Source organism: Geotrypetes seraphini, chromosome 4 (genome assembly GCF_902459505.1).
Source record: "Geotrypetes seraphini chromosome 4, aGeoSer1.1, whole genome shotgun sequence".
Lineage (NCBI taxonomy): Eukaryota > Metazoa > Chordata > Amphibia > Gymnophiona > Dermophiidae > Geotrypetes > Geotrypetes seraphini.
In genome coordinates this window covers 245,059,650-245,080,163 of record NC_047087.1, presented here as the reverse complement: position 1 = coordinate 245,080,163, position 20,514 = coordinate 245,059,650, and the positions used below count along the sequence as shown (strand labels likewise).

Genomic DNA, 20,514 nt, shown 5'->3' with positions numbered 1-20,514 from the left:
CCTGTCTTTATCTAGCTATTCACTCAACAATAAAAGAAAGCTGCAATTGCAGATTCAAGCCACATGCGGCAGTGTGCAGCAATTAGCAGATAAAGTGCTGACTAAAGTACTGAAACATGAAGTATTATTGAAGTCAAGGTCAGAAATGCTTCAGTTCTTTTGTAAGGGAGCAGTGGTGGGGGGGAAACGCTGGCATTCTTTAAAATGAATACCCAGTTTCCCCAACTTTTATTTTCTTAGCTAGAGAGCTTGATGATCCTACTGACACGTTTGTAGCCGAAGCTTTTTAATTATTTTCCTGCTGGGTTTTCGAGCTAACATCATGTGTATGTTCTTTTAAGAGATGATTCATGCAGACACGGACTAGAAACGCTCCTTTGTTAAGGAAACCGGTTTCAAGTCATATATACAAATTCGAGCTGCTGCAATAGAGGCGTGTAAAATGCAGGTTCCCAGGAAACAGTCTCATGGATGGGCACAAAGATTAAAATCTGCTTCCCCTCTATGTAAATAAAAGACCCCCACCGCTGATTTTTTATTTATTTATTTTTTTAAATCCAGAGAAATCGAACTTTCCTACTTCAAACTGGCCTGAAAGAATTGTCTAGGTAGAACCTGCAATGTGGTTAGGAGTATTTACTTCCCATTAGTAGAGACCCTGCACTGCAGGAGCTGCTGCTTTTCCCCTGGGTGTCAGTGTCTGATGTCTTACATCTGCTCGGTGATTGATGGAGCCTTGAATACACGTTATTACTCTCTCACAAGCAGAAATCAAACAGGCTATTAACTACATTACTTCAAAGAACTGTTTCAATACAATCTACTTATCTTAATTGAAACTTCTTTGTGTGGATATTTGCTGAGCAGTTAATTTCCAGGTGCGCAGTTAAGCAGCACTGCTCGGTAAAGCAAGGCAGCTTCATAAACCATTGCTAGGGCAGTTTAGGGAACGTCTTCGAAACCGAATCAGAGCTTTGATTTTAGAAAGTGGTTGTTTTTTTAAAAAAAATAAAGATTATATGTTGCTTAATGTGTCTCGATTTAGGGCCTATGCGGTATTTTTACTCAGTGGCAAGGGGAAGAGATTGAGAAAGCGCCTTAAAAGCATGCCACTCTTTTATCAGGAGGGTTTTTGGCAAGGTTTGCTGCCAAATCAGGTGTAATATTATACAAATATGCTCCGACCCAGCTGCAGGGTGTACTTAAAGATCACGGCTTCAACCGAAACAACAAGGACTTTGGCCGCTAGAGCATACTGTGAATAAAACGAAGAGATGCATATTTGTGTATTACTTTAGGAAAGAGATGCCTCCGGCTCTCTTTGGCGATTTCCTGCATAAAAATGTTGCAACGTTTAGAACAGGAAGCTGACTCAGAGTCAATCAAAAAAAAAATAAAAAAAAAAATATATATATATCATCTCGCCAAAATACTCACAAGCTCCAGCAAGACTCCTTGAACCTCGGTTGCCAGAACAATAGCTCTACAGTGGTATTGCCCATATTGCCCAAGTGCCAATTCACTGTTGCACGTGAATGGGGAGCCATCAGGGTGGGTATAATAAGCCCAGTAAATGAGCTCTATAGCCTTTAAATAACCCCGCGTATAAATGTTAAGTATCACATTAGACCCTGCCAAAGATAATGACAGGGTAGGTGCCCCCTCCCCCCCCCCCCCGGTAATTTGCAGCAGACAAACAAGTTCACGCTGTCTCCAATATCCTGCAAAGTTTTTTTTTAATATTATTTACCTTGAATTATTAAAGAGTTCAATACCGCTGTGGGAATCACTTCTATTGTTTGAGCTTTATTGCATATAGTAATTTGATGCGCTGCCATTTCCCTTTGATTATCTCTTCATGTGGGAAGAAACAAGATAGATCTTGTTGGTTGTTTGGGGTTTTTTTTTTTGGCTTTTTTTTTGTCAGTTGCCACCGAAATGTGTTTCTAAAATGTCAAGTGGCTGCTATTGCTGCTCAGATGATGAAGGCATACATTATTGAAGATTTATTAAGAAATAAACACAGTGATCCCTTTAGTCACTGCGTGCCAGCTATTTTGCTCTCTCCCAGTCCTATTAACTTAGTCATGTGAATATTTGGGGTTTGTTTTTTTTTTTCTTCGTTTAAACTGTAATCCTGCTTCAAGTAGACGTTGCGACTAGAGGTGAAACGTTGCGAAAGCGTTAAAAATAGCTTACTCGTAATTTCAACATCCTGTAATTTTATCACAGATCAGATTTCAACTGTCATACTGTACAGAGCTTATTGCTCGCATTATTATATGTTTACTCCTGCGCGAGCTAACTCTCTTCTGCTCGGAACAGTGCCAGCCCCGTCTAATTCAAGCAAAGTGCACCATTTTTCCTCCAAACTGTGCAACGAGCCGGGCTTGCAACACTCAAGCTGTTTTGCCATTTCATCGCTTTCCCCTCGCCCCGTCCTTCTTAAGTTTCCCAATGTTTGCATAATAACCTCGCATGCAAACCTTGCAATGCTTCAGGGCTCCAGAACAATAAATATACACATTTAAAAGCCTTTATTGTCTCACGGTTCATGCCCCCCAGTTTTCAACAGCTTAATTTCTACCTTTATTTAACTGCTTTCTAAATGGATTTTTCAGTTCGAAACTATTACCGAGTCAAATCCCACCCCCCCTTTCTGAGAAAGGCAGTATTGCCGTACCACTTCGTTATATAAACATTATAATTTTAGAGCGCCGCTGGGCGCCGATCAGCATTGGAAACACGTACGACTGTATATGCTTGAAAATTAAAGAAAAACACAGGCAGAACCGGCCGGCCGAATCCATATTCCGAGCCGATCTAGCGCTACCACGTATTGATTTCTCAGTTCCCCCCTCCTTTATTGTTCCATTCTCCCAAGCGCAGGAGCTGCCCGCTCAATATTGTTTGCAAATCCTGTGATGTCAGCTCACTCGCCTTTTTTTTTTTTTTTCTGCTGAGTCTATTTTTTTTTAGAGCGAACAAATGCATTAATATTTATATGTTTATATAATCGATAACCCACTTTTGTCTTGCCCCCTAAACGGGCAAGCAAACGTGCAGTTTACTAGGCGAGTTATTACAAACATGGCAGTGAAGAATTGTAATTTAACTATCAAGCGAATCTACATGTCTAATAAAAGCAATCTGCGATAGAGAATTAGAGAGAAGAGCGCCCCTGAATCTCTGCAGGAAATGTTCTTTTTATTATACATATACACGCAGGTCCTGCCAGGGTGGTAAGAACACGCGCCAAGATCGGCGTGCAGGAAAAATAAAAGCAACCATCCTCCGGGGCGCTGCTCGGTGCGGCCGGGCTCTAAGGAAAGCTGCCGCCCGCGCGTAACCTCGGAGATTTTTGAAAAGCTTTCTGGCTTCGGATCGCCGCAATCGGTTGGGGCTCCGGCGCGGCAGATCGCCCACCTCTGTCCTCCTCGCGAATTTGCGCCGCGCTCCGCCCACCGATCCCGTTCCGGTTTCGGTACCGAGGGGAAATCGAGCGAGCAAAGAAATATTAGGTCGCCTCCGTGCTCATTTTGGAGAGCGGGGGAAGGCGAAGAGCGGCTTTCATATTGCGGGCTCTGCGGCGCCGGGGCGATGCGCTGCTTTCCTCTGCCAGGACCTGATGCAATCCATTCAAGCCAACAAGTTTGGAGAGAATGTTGAGTTCAATCAATTCAGAACGTCGAGATGGAGCCCAACTCACTCAAGGTATTATTATCTACTCCCTTTATCGGCGCCCCTCGGGGCCCCCGGCGGGCCCACCCGGATCTCCCCGGCTCACACACCCATTCACCAAACTTTGGCCCAAACTTTAATTCCATGCAGCTCCCCCCCAAAAGTCATATTTTTTTCAGGAGCTTGGGGGGTGTACTTAAAATTCCTTCACAAATCATTTTTAGAGGACGTGTGCACATAAGCGGTTGAGGGGTGGGGGGGGGGGGATGTTATTCCTTTTTACCTGCTCCGGGAAAAAAAAAGAGGGGGGGCTAACTCTGCTTGTCTTTTCCCTTTTTTTTCTGCAGTGGGTCGGCTCGCCGTGTGGGTTACACGGACCTTACATGTTCTACAAGGCTTTTCAGTTCCACCTTGAAGGCAGACCAAGAATTTTGTCCCTTGGCGATTTTTTCTTTGTGAGATGTAAACCGGCGGATCCGATTTGCATAGCGGAGCTCCAGCTGTTGTGGGAAGAGAGGACTAGCAAGCAACTTTTATCCAGCTCTAAACTTTATTTTCTTCCCGAAGATACTCCCCTGGGCAGAAATAGCGACCATGGAAAGGTGGTAAACATTTTATTTGGCTTATAATGTTTGCTGAAAGGATAGAAGCCTCTTTTTGTGCCGATCTGTGTGAGGAAGTGTTTTGAAAGGGACAACGCGACAAAAATAAAATAAGTGTCTATGTTTTAAAGAGTTTTTATTGCTGGCTGTGTCAGTCTGACAGAAAAGGCAGAAATGCTGAGCTAGTGAAGATCAATAACTTGTTTTAGCTTCAGTGTGAGGGTTTGGGGAAGTGTGCTGCTTAAAACAAATTATGCATTTTTCCTCTTGCTGTATCAATGTCACATGTTCTTGTTTCTGCTGATTGTATTCATTTCAGCCCTGGTGGGTTATTTTTGTAATCTCGATATTGTTCAGTATTTGATATGTTTAAGAGGGCGGAAATTACGAAAAGGAGGCTGAGTGAGATCAAAAGCTATTGAGCTGGCAAAGACGTGTTGAATAAAGTGATAAATGACAGGTACTGGAATAATAAATTCAAGTAACTTGCAGATCTGCTTGGGCGGATTTTAATGTAGGCATTTTACCAGCACAAACACGTTATGCGGTAACAACTAAGCTGCTTTTTTTTTTTTTTTTTTTCTTCTTCACAAATGCACTTGTGATCTGTTGCTTTTAAATCACTATGGAAAGTGGACCGCCCCCAGAAAGACGTTTAGGTTGCACGTCTGCCTTACTTCTAATAATGGTAGAATGTGTTTTCTCTGGGTTATTTCATGAATAGACTCCCCCTCCCCCCAGTAAAGATCATTGTCATTTATGGGGTGTTACATGTGCCCGAATGGCTAGCGAAGAGAAATTTTTTGCGAATCCCGGTAATTTCAGTACAGATGCGCAAATGCTTTTTTTTTTTTTTTTTTTTTTTTTTTGGGGGGGGGGGGGAGCGCTCGCGCTTGATTTCCAGTGTACTCTCGCAGCTCTGTAATTTTCAAGTGTGACCGCAGATATGTGAGCGGCCCGGGTCAGCTGACTCGGAGACGTTAGCGCCGAACTATTTTTATAGTCTCTGAACTGTACTATATGTCTGGACCAATAGATTACGAGACAAAAGCGTGCTACGATCTCACGGTTTCCAGGGCTCTCGGCCCATTCGCATTATTCCATCCAGCCCTTTAGGCAGTGGGAACCCATGGACCCCTCCCCCTTTTCCCATGGAGTTATAGCCACCCCCGTTTCCTTATACTTTAACAGATATATTCATCACAAAGTCAAGGGTCGGATTTCCTCTGGCGAATGCGGCATTTATTTATTTGGTTAGGAGTTTGAATGTGCCGAACGCCTCACTTGAGGAGAGTGGCCATTTGTTGCTACAGTAATAAAGTTTTGCGTATTGATCTGGTCAGCGATGAGGAACTTGGCAGTTGGCGTCTGGCTGATTGGAGCGCGCTGGCAGGTTGGCCTCTGGCGCGCGGAGCTGGTTCGGTGCCCCCCTCCCCCCGCCCCCTCGTCCCAACTTTTCCTGTGCAGCTGTCTCTTCTCCCCTCCCCGTCACTAGGACTTATTATTTGCCTTTCAAATTTATTACTTCAGCATGGTCTGTCATCTGGAAACGGGGAAGGATTAAATATCAACAAAAGAATACGGCGATCGCAGGTCGGCTCCTGCGTCGCACAGGAAATGAATCACATTTTGAGCTGTTATGTGGCGGTGTCACCTTTATTAATGCATCGACATTCTTGACATGCTTTGTAATACAGTTCAGTTGAATTTGGTTTAAGGCGAGACATAAGAATAGGGTAAAACCTTTTAATCAACTAAAACAATTACACCTCCCCCCCAAAAAAAAATAATATACCTGTGCTGTACTTTGTATGTACTTCAATAATAATATATATATTTTTTTTTTTGGGGGGGGGGGAATTGTAAGTACCAGTTATACAGTATCCCCTATGAAATAACGCGAAGGGAAATAATGTGTTTTTAATGACTCTTTGCGCATGCATTCTTAATATTATTTGTTCTTGGTGCGGAAATACGAGGCTGTAATTACCTTCATGATAGAGGACCGTGAATCGCACAAGCCAAATCGAATTGGAGACGGCACACCTCAGACTTATGCAAATACAGTATGCGATTGTTGCATATGATCGCCCTGCTGCTAAATAATTAAGGCAGGTAGAAAGTTATTTTTTTTTTTCCCTAATGCCGTCCTGTTTTACACCCCGGTGATGTAATTTCCCCTCTGGCCCGAGTTACTCATTCATTAGCAGAATGGCAGCGGCAGAAACAGCAACAGCAGACAGTGATACTTCTTTGGCAGGGAGCCTACAGAAACTAGCATTTAGAGCCAGGGCCTAGAGAGGGCAACATAACACTCCCATTAAGAAGCGTGCTTTGTTTTCACTTATTCCATTAACTTGTTTATATGCAGTCAAATGATTTATTATTGATTTGAGTCTTATAAGCCTATTTCTCTATGCACATTTGAGAGAATAAATCAGAATAGTTTGCTCCATGTGCAGTCCATTACTTAAAAGATATTTCCACATTTGATCAGGATACTTTGGATTCAAGCAGGGCTATAGCTCTTTGTCTTTAAGGGCCTTGCCCAGTTTTATTTTAGGGTACAAATGTTTTGTTGGTGTTTAGTGTGTTTTTACTCAAAGGTGTTTGAACTTTGATGGTGTGGTTTAAGATGCAAAATTTCTGTGAAGTAGCTTTGCTAGGGATCAAAAAATAAATAAATAAAATTTGCATTTAATTTGGCAGTTTCCGTCTGCTACCTGATGATGTGAGGCTGTAAACCTACATTTGTAATTATCTAGAGATTTTATTTCCCCATTCTCCCAATTTTACTAATTCAGGGCTCCTTTTACAAAGCTGTGGTAGCGCTTCTCCTGCATGAAATGCAGGAGAAATTGAATTGAATGGATGTCAGCACATTTGCTGCGGGAGTAATCCCTGAGTTATCTAGGGGGCTCATGCACCTGGGTCTTAATTCTGGGTGTTAAGGGTCACCACTGCATGATGAGTGGCGCGCCTGCCCCCCCCCCCCCCTCCCCATCCTAGTCTGTCTGAGAGAGCAGAACGCCTAAAGCAGGAACTGAGACCAGGTCCCTCCACATCAGTGACCTCAAACACAAACTCTTTGCAGGGCCACATTTTAGATTTGTAGGTACTTGGAAGGCCTCAGAAAAATTTATGTCTTATTAAAGAAATGACAATTTTGCATGAGGTAAAACTCTTTAAAGTTTATAAATCTTTCCTTTTGGCTAAGTCTTAATAATAATATTGTCATTTATAGCTAAAGAGACATATAATCAAGAAATTTGTTTTATTTTACTTTTGTGATTATGATAAACATACCGAGGGTCTCAAAATAGTACCTGGTGGGCTGCAAGTGGCCCCCGGGCCTCAAGTTTGAGACAACTGACCTTTGGTCTGTCCCACTATGGCAGCTCTTATGTTCTTATATGAGCCAGGTATAGGACAGTTAAGCCATTGTGACATCACTGGTGAGTGTGGCTCTTAGGCATTGGTGGAATGAGGCATTATGATGTCACAATCTCATCTCTGGAATGTTGCTATTTTTTGGGTTTCTGCCATGTACTTGTGACCTGGGTTGGCCACTGTTGGAAACAGGATACTGGGCTTGATGGACCTTTGGCAGTGATCTCAAACTCAAACCTTTGCAGGGCCACATTTTGGATTTGTAGGTACTTGGAAGGCCTCAGAAAAATTAATGTTTTATTAAAGAAATGAGAATTTTGCATGAGGTAAAACTCTTTAAAGTTTATAAATCTTTCCTTTTGGTTAAGTCTTAATAATAATATTGTCATTTATAGCTAAAGAGACGTATGATCAAGAAACTGTTTTGTTTTACTTTTGTGATTATGATGAACATACCAAGGGCCTCAAAATAGTACCTGGTGGGCCGCATGTGGCTCCACATGATGGCTACATTGCTAGCCTCTCTGTCAGCTTTAAGTACTTTAGGCACATGCAGCCAGTGTTGGAGTGAACGGCCTAGAAACATGTTTCTAGCACCTGGGCCACATGCCAGTTTCTCAAGGGGGAAAATATGGTGTTGAACTTCAAACTCGTGTCTCACGGTGTATGGTTGTACATTTGGTGAATCTTTTGGGTAGAGGCTTTTGAATGATTAGGTCAAAAGTCAGCATAAGCACTTGCTGTGTAGAAGTTTGTTAATTACAAGCGCTAGGCTGTTTTTTTAACACCCTAGTCAGGGCTTTTAAGTGTTGACAGATGGTTTGGAGTATCCATGCTGGTATGTGACTCTGAGTACAGTGCTAGATCCTAATATGTTGCTTTCGCTGACTAAAAGGATTTTATTCAGTCTGAGCTGACATATATTCTATTGTTCCTCTCCCCAAGCCTATACTTGTCTTGACTAGCTCCTCATAGCACTTACTGCCTGTTTTACTCCAGCCTGCACACATCTGGCACATTGATACACTCAGAACTTTTCTTTCACATCTCCTTAACAGACATGGCTGCTTCTGCTCCAACATGTATTTTGAAATGAAGAGACCCTTCATGAAGACATTTCAAAACTATTATATAAATTGGAGTGCCTATGGAGTGTTAGCACTTGAATTTTGTCTGCTTAATTAGAATATAGCTGAGTTGTTCTTTTTTTTTTTCCTAAAGTTGAATATAATTGAGGTTTTTCCGTTTAGTTTAAAAATGGCTCCTACACAATACGGGAGCTATCTAAAGATATGAGGAGGGACGTTTTCAATATGACATCAAAATCCATTTTGAAAAAAAAAAATCTCAAAATCCAGTAGAGAAAATGACAATTTTTATGCCAAAACAAACAAACAAACAAAATTAGAAGTTTTTCCAAAATGACCATGTCCTAGATGTGGTTGTCCTCGGTGCATCTTATCTTTTTGAACCATTTTCAAAAAACAAAAAGCCCAAAGGAAAACCGCACAAAACCAGCCATTGGGACGTATGAGGGGCCAGCAGTCTTAGCAGATTGGCCACACAGACATCCCAACAGAAAAGTGGGGCACCCCAGGGGGGACACTACTGAACTCACATAAAAGGTCTTAGGTACACATCTCAACATAACCTCCTTACATTGTATGGTAAACAGTGGCGTAGTTAAGGGGGGGGGCAGGGAGCAATCTGCCCTAGGTGCCATCCGGGTGGGGACACCGACACCCATCCTCTTCTCTGCTCCCCCCGTTTCTTCCTCCCTCCCCCTTCACTACCGCGTGCATGCCCCTTCCCTTCCCTCATATCTCTCTAACGTTTCTGGTGTGAGCAGCAACCCCAACCTGCTGCTCGTATCAGCGTCAGCTCTTCCTCTGATGTCACTTCCTGGACCCACGCCTAGGAAGTGATGTCAGAGGAAGAGCCAGTGCTGGTGCGAGCAGCAGATTGGGTTTGCTGCTCGCATCGGGAATATTAAAGAGGTATGGGGGGGGAGGGAAATGGCACATGTGTGGCAGGAGGGGATGGGGAAGGATCAAATGTGGATGGGGGGTAGAGGGCGGGAGAAGGGTACCACTGCCCCAGGCGCCTCTCACCCTCACTACACTACTCATGGTAAGCCCTCTAAAATTCACCCAAAACTTACTGTACCCAACTGTATACCACTCCCATAGCCTTTATACCTGCTGCTGTCACACCTATGTTGCTATAGCAGGTTTTAGAAATAGAGAAACATGATGGTAGATAAAGGCCAAATGGCCCTTCCAGTCTGCCCATCAGCAGTAGCCATTATCTCTTCCTCTCTCTAAGAGATCCCACATGCCTATCCCACACTTTCTTGGGTGGGTTTTGGAAGTATTCCCCCCTTTCTACTAGTTTAGAGTGGGATATGGGCCTGGGTACCCTTCTCCGCAGTCTACTGCACCGACCACTAGGGCTACTCCAGAGACCTGCTTGTTGCTCTAATAGGACTGGCTATAACATCTAAAGCTGTCATACAGGCTGGTATGTACTGTTTTACTCACATTTTTGGAGGGTGGGAGGGTGGTCATTGACCACTGGGGGGGGGTATGTGAGGGGTTATGCCTTCATGCCTCCAGTGGTCTTCTGGTCAGTTTGGACAGCTTTTTGGCACGTATTCGTTACTGAAACAGGTCTAGCCTCAAATATCCAAGTTTTGCCCTGGACATTTCCTGCAATGTTCCATTATTGCAGAAAAACGTCCAAATCATAAGTCCATCCTAATTCTGCCCAAAACATGCTCCCAACATGCTCCCTTGAGATTAAGATGCACTGCAGACAAGCAGCATAGAAAAATTTGCTTTGAAAGTGACAGTTTGGGCGTTTTAGCAAACAAATCATCCAAATGCCACTTTGTGCCATTTTTTGGACATTTTTCTCTTTAGAAAATAAACCCCATAATATACTAGAGAAAAATTACATCTAGGCAGTAATACTAGTCAGGTAATAAGATATGACCACCTCTTTGAATTTTAGTTACAAAGTCTTAGGGCCTAATTCTGTATTGTGCTACCAATGTTGCATATTGTACACAAATCTGTAAGCATTGCTGATTGCATACACAACTTAATTGTTTAACAAGCTAATCAGTGCTGATAACTGGAAATTAACACATAACATTTGGCACAAATTAGAATTTGTATGCACATTTTTCTAAATGTATTCTGTAAGCTAGTGTGCCTAAAGTCTAGTACATGAATCGCAAAAGAGGATGTTTCTAATACACCCGATCTGTGCACAATTTAGGCCCAGATATTTAGGCCAAAATGGGTGCTCCTAAATTCTAGTTAAGCGTATGATGCTAAGCATGATTCTATAAACTGTGCGTACCTTTTGATGCATTTTTTAAAATCGTGCTAAGCGCCACCCTTTTTTTGGTGCCAATTTTTTTTAATGCATCTTATATAGAACATGGTCCTTTGTGTCAGAGCTTTTTGATTTGGTATAACGTGTGTGTCAAACCGCCACTCTTTTTTACTTCTCTGCACTGCACAGAATACTTCAATATGCTCATTACCATACTTTTTAATGTCTTCTATGCGAGTTAACACCTGCGCTCAACTGCTTCCCTGCACTGTGTGGCCATTAACGTGCAGTAGTTTTCTGCATTGGTCCATTAGTTTGGCTAGATGTAGGCTTAGTGTTTGTAATATTTTGGCTAAATTGTAAAAGTAGCACCTAAAGATTGAAATTTCAAATCTCTGACCATTTTTTTTCTCTTAAGAAAATTTTGCATGTGCTGAAAATTTTGCATGTGCTGAAATTTTGGTACAAAGACAGGTTTCCTAGAAAAAGTACATCCAGTCTTCCCCTTTGAAATTTGGTAGAAAGTTCATGGTTTAAAAAAAACATACCCCAAAAAACCATGTAGAGTTTGCACTAGGGTGGACAGTTTGAAAATTGTGCCTTGCTTGTGATTTTTTTTGTTGTTGTGGGACCTTATCTATTAGAAGGAACTGAACTCACCTAGACATGGATTGACTTAAGTTGCTCTATTACGTTTCGCAGCTGCGAGTAAGCCACTGCAGAGTTTTGAGTTGGATCCTAGATAAACGCACGAGAAGAGAAAGGATGCCATTAGTCTACTCATCTGTCTCCTTTGGTTTAGATTAACAGGGCTGTGGATCTGAGAATTTGTTGTTTGTAAATACCTTTTGATATATTATTTTAAGATCTACTTTTGCGAGGCCTGACTATCACACCGTTCTGAATTGATATTTGTGGCTCTTTGATTATGGCTTTGGACAAATATATGATTTATGTGATAAATATGCAGTCTGTATGATGCACACGTGTGTGTGCTCATGAAATGGCAAGATACTTATCAAAGACTTCCCAAGGAGGGCAGCAGGGTTGATGAGGCATTCTTTGGCCTTCTTGGTACCTCCTCCCTGTGGTACATCATTGAATTTATAGCTCAGTGGTTCTCAACTCAGTCTGTGGGGTCCACCCAGCCAGGTGGGCTTTCAGGATCTCCACAGGAAATATGCATGAGATTTGTATGCACTGCCCCTTTTGTGTGCACATCTGTCTTATGTACGTATATTCATTGAGGATATCCTGGAAACCTGACTGGCTAGGTGTGTCCCGAGGACTGGATTGTGAGCCGTGACTACACCTATATAGCCATCCCTTTTTAACATTAATAGTGCCAGTAAGGGGGGAGATTCATCAAAGGGTAATAAGCGCATTAGTGCGTTCTGTCGTGTTAGCGCACGCTATTGTGGTAGAATGTGCTAACTATATTCTATAGGCGTCTTTGGTGGCTAGCATGCACTATTGTAGTTGCACTTGCTAGCACGATAGCACATGCTAATGTGCTTATCGTCCTTTGATGAATCCAAATGTCTAATACATTTTATTTTATTTATTTAAAACTTATATTCTACCTATCTACTAATCTAGGTGGCTTATAGCAGTACTGTACATATATAACAACATTTAGCAAGAAACAGTAATAGGATGATTTTTTTTTTTTTCTAAAATAACATTATAATATCAATACACTTGTTGAGCTTTTAACTGTTTTTGAAAATGAAGCAAAGACTCTGATAGCAATAAATTCCACAAGATGGATCTGCAGTCTCATGAAAATTGACTCTCTATGTAATCAAGTTTGACTTGTTGAAAATTAAGGACCTCAAACAAAATCTGGGAGCTGGAGTGTATAGAGTGGGGTGAAACATAAATATTTAAGGTAGCAGCTAAGCAAGAAGGAACCTTATCAGCAAGAAACTTGAGCACACATGATTTAATATTTAATGTTTAAAAGTTTTTTTATATACCACTTCTTCAATACATATCAGCGTAGTTTACTAATATTTAGAACATGAAAGGAACTACAAATTCTATAGCGGAAGGAAGATGGAAACAAGGATGAAAGAACAGTAGGGAGACGGGGAAGGGAAATGGAAGGACAAGGGGACGGGAGAAATTACTTTCTTGCAGAAGCCAACTTTCGCCCACCGAACACCAAAGCAAAAAGATGAGATTTTAAGAGGGTTCAGAACAAAGTTTTTAAAGGGAGTGCTTTCCCTAGTGATGGGACAATGGCGAAGAATGCTGAGTTGAACATAATTTTGTCATGTGGACTAAAGGAATTGATAATTGATGGGCTGTAGCAGAACGAAGGCTGCAAGCAGGTTTGTATGGAATGAGAAATGAAGCTAGGTAATGAGGAATGCCCGTATGCAGAGTCTTAAATACTAGTTTTTGAAGTTTATGATTTATATGTAAGGAATATGAAACCAATGGCTTTTCTTGAAAAGGGGAGTTACATGGTTGGAGCAGCGGGCATGGGTGATTGCAGTGTTTTGCATCGCCTGCAAAATCTTCAGTGTCACTTGTGGTAAAGCAGCATAAATTACATTGCAACAATCTAACTTGGAAGTAATCTTTATAGGCACAAATCAAATTAATTGGAGGAGTAGAAACAGGATTTTGTAACAGGAAATTTTGTGTTTGAAAAGTGAGAGCGCCAGCTATATGAATACTAAGGAGCCGACCAACTTCTGAGGTTTTGAGCAGAGAAAAGGAACTGTGAGTGGAGAAGAGCACGTCCCTGTTACCCATATGATTTGAGACTTCGAAGGATTTAGAACAAGACAGTTGGAAGAAAGCCATAGATCAGCCTTTGCAAGACAAGCTTGAATAGGAGTCGGATCAGGTTTGAAAGGGTCGTGGACTGTAACCAAAAGAATATTGTCTGTGTAAATGTAACATCTTGTCTGTGATTCTTGAATTAGGAGTGTCAAGGGGCTCAAAAAGAGGTTGAACAAAAGAGTTGATAATATTGAACCTTGAGATTATTAAGGACTGATTAGAAACGGAGGCTGAAAAGATGAAAAACAGCGTAAAACTGTTCTTGAGATCTCTAGGGAGGTGAGACGAGAAATGAGAATGGACGACTAACCAGATCGAAAGCGATAAGAACAATTTTGCCACGATCAATAGCTGAATTACAATCATTCAAAAGAAAAGTGACTATTGTTTCGGTAGAGAGATGTTTGCGGAAACCGGATTGTGAGGGATGCAAAAAGTTGAAAGATTCTATATGTTCGAATATTTGGTTAATACTTATGAAGGGGAAAAGAAATCAAATGTCCCTGTGCCCAAAGCTCATGGTTAGTTCAAGGGCACCTCAGGGAGCAAGGGTATTATCATAGGTCTAAAAACCCCTCCTTTTCATTTAATGTAAATGTGCTCAAGTGAAAAAGTTCAAATAATGATGTGTAAATTCACTCAGTGCACAAAGGCATTTATGCCCAACAATCACAGTGCTGCGTTTTGAAAAAACTCCCTGAAAAAAACAGGAGACGTACAAGAAAGATTGATTGAATGCAAAAATCAAGCCATGCAAACCAACAATGTTCAATTGGCAAACACCAACAGCAAAAAAAGTGAATAGAAAGGCACATATCTATTGTCCCAGCGGTGGCCTAAACTGTTTCACTTGATGACTTCATCAGGGGATATGAAGGTGAAAATTATCCACAGAGCTGCGCTGGTAGATGAAACAGCCCTGCGACTTGAATGCAGGGTACAACTTGTATGTAGCACCAAGGAATTATATTCGTCCTGCTTCACTGGCGTGTGGAGATGAAGAAACACGCTCAGGCTTGAACTAAGCCATGAGCTTTGGGCATGGGGACATTTGAGGTCTTTTCCCTTCATAGTTATTACCCTAATCTCTTGTGTTCATTATTGGTTTGTAGTTTTTTGGGACACATATTGCCTTCACTATATTGAAGAAATACAGTATAATCTTGCTTATAACGGAACCTCGCCTATAGCAGATGAGGTCCGCTGGTCCCAGCTGAGCGCCATTATAAACATACAGAAAATCATCGGATATAGTGGACTCGCATATAATGGACTTTTGGATATAACGGACAACTATTTTGGTCCCCAGAGCCGCTTTTAGCTGTAGTTTTATTCAGCTATAATGGACATGCAGGCTCCACCTACAAGGCACGTGGCATGCCGGTGATATAGTATCAAAATGCAGCCCAGAAAAAAAATGACAGAGTATTTTTCTTTCCAGTACAGTGTTCTGGTTCTGCAATCATTTCGTGCCATACCAATGTTTTGCTGAGTTTGGTTCTTGAGGTTGCTGATATGGTTGTGCAGTGACTGTTCATCGATTTACGTTGTTTCAAGTTGCCCTAAATAAAGTTTTGAAAAAATGCAACTCTGGATATAACGGACTCTGGATATAATGGACCATTTTTCCAGGTCCCTTGAAGTCCTTTACGAGATTATATTGTAGTTGGTTAAACACAAAACATTCTAATAGTTTAGAGATGAATGGAAGATTAGAGATTGGAAGGTAACTGGAGCCTGTTTTATGCAATGGGGTTTATGTACTAATAATGTACATTAGTAGTCATAAGACATAAGAATTGCAATAATGGGTCAGATCAAAGTCCATCTAACCTAGTATCCTAACTATGGCCAAAGCAGGTCAAACCTACCTGGCAGAATCCCAACAAATAGCAAGATTCCCTGCTATCTACCCCCAGGGAAAACCAGTGACTCTTCCTGGGTCTGTCTTAATGGTTTGGGGATTAAATCTCCAGAAATTTGTTCAAACCATTTGCCACATTCTCTGGCTGTGAATTCTGAGGTTTAACTATGTCGCGTGAATGAATATTTTCTCCTTTTTTTGCCTTTATATGTGCTACTGTGTAACTTCATAGGGAGTATCCCCTAGTTTTTGTATTTTTGTATTTTTTAAGAATAAACAATTGATTTGCGTTTATCAATTCCATTCCACTTGGCATTTTATAGAACTGTCATATGCTCCTCAGCGGTCTCTTCTCCAAGCTGAAGGCCCCTAATCTCGTTAGTCTTTCCTTGAGTGAAAGTCATTCCACTACCTTAATCAGTTTGGTCGCCTTTCCTTTTTTTTTTTTTTTAAATAAATCTTTATTGATTTTCAAACTTTGACACTGCAATACAATTAATTGAACATAAAACACTGCATAAAACACACTATTAATTACACAAGTAATACATAAAACAATCATTTTCCCCCACCCTCCTCCCAATTGTTAATACAATAAGACATATTATGTGATTACAATATTATAATACAGTAATTTTAATCCTCAAAATACATTTTCCTCCCCCCACCCACCCGCCTTTCCTAATTCTGCTACTGTATATCTTTTTGAGATGCAGCCACCAGCGGTGTGCTTTGATCCAGCCCTAGTGTGATCCATGTATTCTTCAGATGTAGATCTCCCTGATGAGCTTATGGGTCAATATTCAGCCAGGGTGTCCAGCGATTTAAAAAACACCAAAACACTGGTGATAGTGGTCAAAAAAGTATCCAAAACATTAAGTAATGGCTGGCACTGATTATCCAGATCTATTCTGGAACCTATCTGGATAGTGGAAATAGTCTATTCTTTGGATAATTTTATGTTGATAAGATGGTCATCTGTTTGTTCTAAGTTACCCGGATAAGTTTCCCTGGCATTGTCTGCAAGGATATTCAGATATACTATCTGGACAATAGCAGCACTTATGGATAGAAAGTGCTGTTATCTGAGAAATATTCAGATGGATTCAGGACATTACTTTTGGCGAATTTGTTTCTATGAAGACAATGCATTCTATGAAATATTTCTACTGTTAAAAACGCTCATTAACCTCCTTTCAGAAGGGATGAGGAAAGGTTGGTTTTTTTTTTTTGTTTTTTTTGTTTGTTTTATAGTGCTGAGAAGAAGGTTCACGTAAATAATGTTGAATGCTGAAAACATCATCAGGAGTTAGGTTTAGAACATTTGAGTGATGAAAGTCCTGTGTAAATGTGTTTTTTGATTACTTTGTGATCTATTAATAATGTAAATGCAGTTAGCGAATTTAAGTTTCATGGACAGCAAGAACAGGGCTTTGGGAGGGGGGGGGGAGGGAGGATGTATAGGTCAATATTTAAACCCTGCAGCCAACATCTGTCTTTTTAAAATGCTGTAGCAGGCATTTACAAAAATCTTTTACATATATTTAGTTCCTCTATACATAATCTACCATGCAGAATATGTGTATCACTGTCAAGCTACAGTATATGTATACAGTATAATCTCATTGTAACAGACTTCAAGGGACCTGAAAAAGCGGTCCGCTATATCCAGAGTCCGTTATATCCAGAGTTGCATTTTTTTAAAACTTCATTTAGGTCAACTTGAAACAACGTTCAATCAGTAAACAATGTTCAATCAATGAACAATAGTCACTGCACAACCATATCAGCATCATCAATAACAAAACTCAGCAAAACATTGGTATGGCACGAAATGATTGCAAACCAGAACACTGTACTGGAAAGAAAAATACTCTGTCATTTTTTTTCTGGGCTGCATTTTGATACTATATCACCGGCACGCCACGTGCCTTGTAGGGGATCCTGCATGTCCGTTATAGCCGAATAAAACTACAGCTAAAGCGGCTCTGGGGACCAAAATAGTTGTCCGTTATATCCGAAAGTCTGTTATATGCGAGTCCGCTATATTCGATGATTTTCTGTATGTTTATAATGGTGTTCGGCCGGGGCCAGCGGACCTCGTCCGCTATAGGCAAGGTTTCGTTATAAGCGAGTCCGTTATAACGAGATTATACTGTAGTGGTAATATTTAGTGCCTATTCATCTAATTTGGGGCGGTCACTTGGATTGTTGCTGAATATTGCCAACTGTCTGCATAGTTGGGCAGTGTGATCATGGTCTGCTCTTACTGGGGCAGTCTTAAGAATTTGCAACCACACTATGGGGGTAATTCTATAAGGAGATGTTTTAGGTGGCAAGAATGTATGCATAGTGAACGTGGGAGTCACCTGGGGTGGTGGCGCCTCCTGCACCTTCCTTTCTACTCCCCCCACACCACACTTGCACCCTCCCTTCCCACCCCTCTTTAAATTTTCACCAGCGCAAGCAGCTCTTCCGACCTGCTGTTTGCGCTGGCATAGGCTTTCCCTCTGATGTCACTTCCTGGCCCTGCGACTCGGAAGTGATTTCAGAGAGAGCTAAGCTAGCGTGAGCAGCAGGCTATAGTCGTTTTGATGGTGGGGAGGGGGGGGGCAGGGAAGGGAAAGCGTGAGTGTGACATGGGAGGGCGGAGAGGTGATGACACCCCCCCCACCCCCAAGATCGTACCCTGGGCAATCTGCTCCCCCCCTTACTATGCCACTACTGGAATTCTAGCCATTTACACATGTATGTTGACACAAATGCATGAATTGCCATTTTCCAGCTGCACAGTAGTTTGGAAAGCGTGCACGTTTACATGCATAGATTATAAAACCTTACCTGCACGTGTTCCTTTGCAGTCTGTGCAAGTATTTGCACCGACTCTTATCGCTGGCATAAATGTTCATGCTTGCAGGTAGCTTACATCAGTGTTTTTCTAGAGATAAACCTACTTTTTCTTTATGGAGTAAGCTTTCCTAGCCCCTGAATCTAGGCATCTTGTTACAGAATCAGCCTTCCATGTCTGCAGCGATGCTGAAAGCTCGTGGCTAGAGCCCTCATGCAGTTACCTCTTTGTGTACAAAAAGGACCTGCTAGATTTAGGTGGCAAGAATGCACGTAAATGCAGGTATTTTACTCACGTATGCATGCGCAAGGATACGTGGTTATGTGACCATTTTCCAGATAACGCAGTATTCTGTTAGCACACCCCAGTGTTTAACGGTATGCACTTTGCAGATGGATTTTCAAAGAAATGGAATTAAGGTGAAGCATAAGTAGGACATATGTTTACACACACAGATTAATGCATGTAGATTATAGCATTTTATAATGTAGGCATGGAAACTGATACTAGTTCCGTGATTGGTCAAACTAAATGTGTCTTAAGATATAGGTGAATATTTTACCTAGTTACACTAGTATTTTATAAAGACAAGCGGACACCTGCTTTTCCTTATAGAACACAGTCTATATAGGCATGTTCTCAGTGCCAATAAATAAGCACTTCATTATAGAAGTACCCTCTTAGGCGCTGATTCTAACATATAGGCATCAAGGAGCGCAAATGTCAATCACAAGTTAGGCACCATTTATAGAGTTACGTCAGGTTTTTCTTGGCTTAAATGATTGTGTCTAAGTTAGGCGCCTACTGGCACCTAAGTCAAAACACGCCCAAGATCCACCCACAATCTGCCCCTAACCACGCCTACTTTCTGGCAGGTGCCAATTATGGCTAGTTAGATTGTAAACAATTTTTATTGACTGAAAAAAAAGGCGGTATCGTAAGAAAACAGCAAAATATAAAAGACAACAAACAGTGGCGGGAAAACCACTAGAACAAGGAAAAAACCAATACAAAGTCGCATATCAGTTATAACCGTTGAATGGCTGGCCTTAGGACCTGATTGGCCCAGGCGGTTCAAATCCCGCCCACAGGTGGGGCCTGAGACGCCTGGGCCAACCGGAATAGGCCCAGTAGGCTTAGGCCCCTCCTGTGGGCGGGGCCTTAGGCACATGGGCCCAACCGGTTGGCCCAGGCGTCAGAGGCCCCACCTGTGGGCGGGATTTGAGCCGCATGGGCACAAAAAGAGGATTGCCTGTAAGTGGCAACAAATTAGTCACCGTCGGATTCCCCCCAGCCTCCCACCAGTCCCTCCCACGCCACCCGCATAGAAGTCAAAAGCACTGAGCCACGGACCTCCTGAGGCAAGTCCCTGGACAGGAGATGAAGTAAAGCAAGCAGGGAATATGGGGCATACAGGACAGTTTCAAGCCAATTATGGCTAGTTAAATAATTAACACCCCCCCTTTAATAAAGCTGTGCTAGTGGCCGCTGTGTGGCAACGGCCCTGAAGCCCTTTAAATCCCTTTGGGGTAGTTGCCACAGCAGCCCACACTAAACGGCTTTGTAAAAGATGGCCTAAGGCACCTAGATTAGCTCAGCGTGCCAGTCTAGGCACCTAAATTTAAACAAATTTTATAGAATCGGGGCCATGGTGGCTAGTGTTAAACGTACAAGTGCTGTCCAATATTGGTCCACTCAGTTGCAGAAGTAAGAAATGCCATGATCGTACTCTCTCCTTTCAAGCAGCCTCTCACAACAAGGTCTTTCGTAACATTCTTCTTATGTCACACTCCTATTTACATTTGAGAAATCAACGAAAAACTTATCTTTTTTCAAAATTTATAATTAATTAGATTTCTTTGATTCCTCTATTTTTGTTCATTAATTCATCTTTTGGTTTTTTTGTGTAATCATTTTAGCTATGGTTAATCTGAATGTGGCTACCTTTAATGTGGATGGCATCTTTTGTAAACCACATTGAACTCCAAGGT

At 41.7% G+C, this 20,514-nt stretch overlaps 1 protein-coding gene across 1 annotated transcript in view; it reads left to right on the top strand.

The window, feature by feature from the left end:
- Window positions 1-3,381: 3,381 nt before the first annotated feature.
- ARID5B (AT-rich interaction domain 5B) overlaps window positions 3,382-20,514 on the top strand; it is a 317,531-nt gene continuing 300,398 nt past the window's right edge. The window contains exons 1-2 of the mRNA XM_033940669.1: window positions 3,382-3,714; window positions 4,029-4,283. Coding sequence (XP_033796560.1) covers window positions 3,694-3,714; window positions 4,029-4,283 — 276 coding nt within the window. The 5' untranslated portion in view covers window positions 3,382-3,693. The remainder of the gene's footprint in view (window positions 3,715-4,028; window positions 4,284-20,514) is intronic.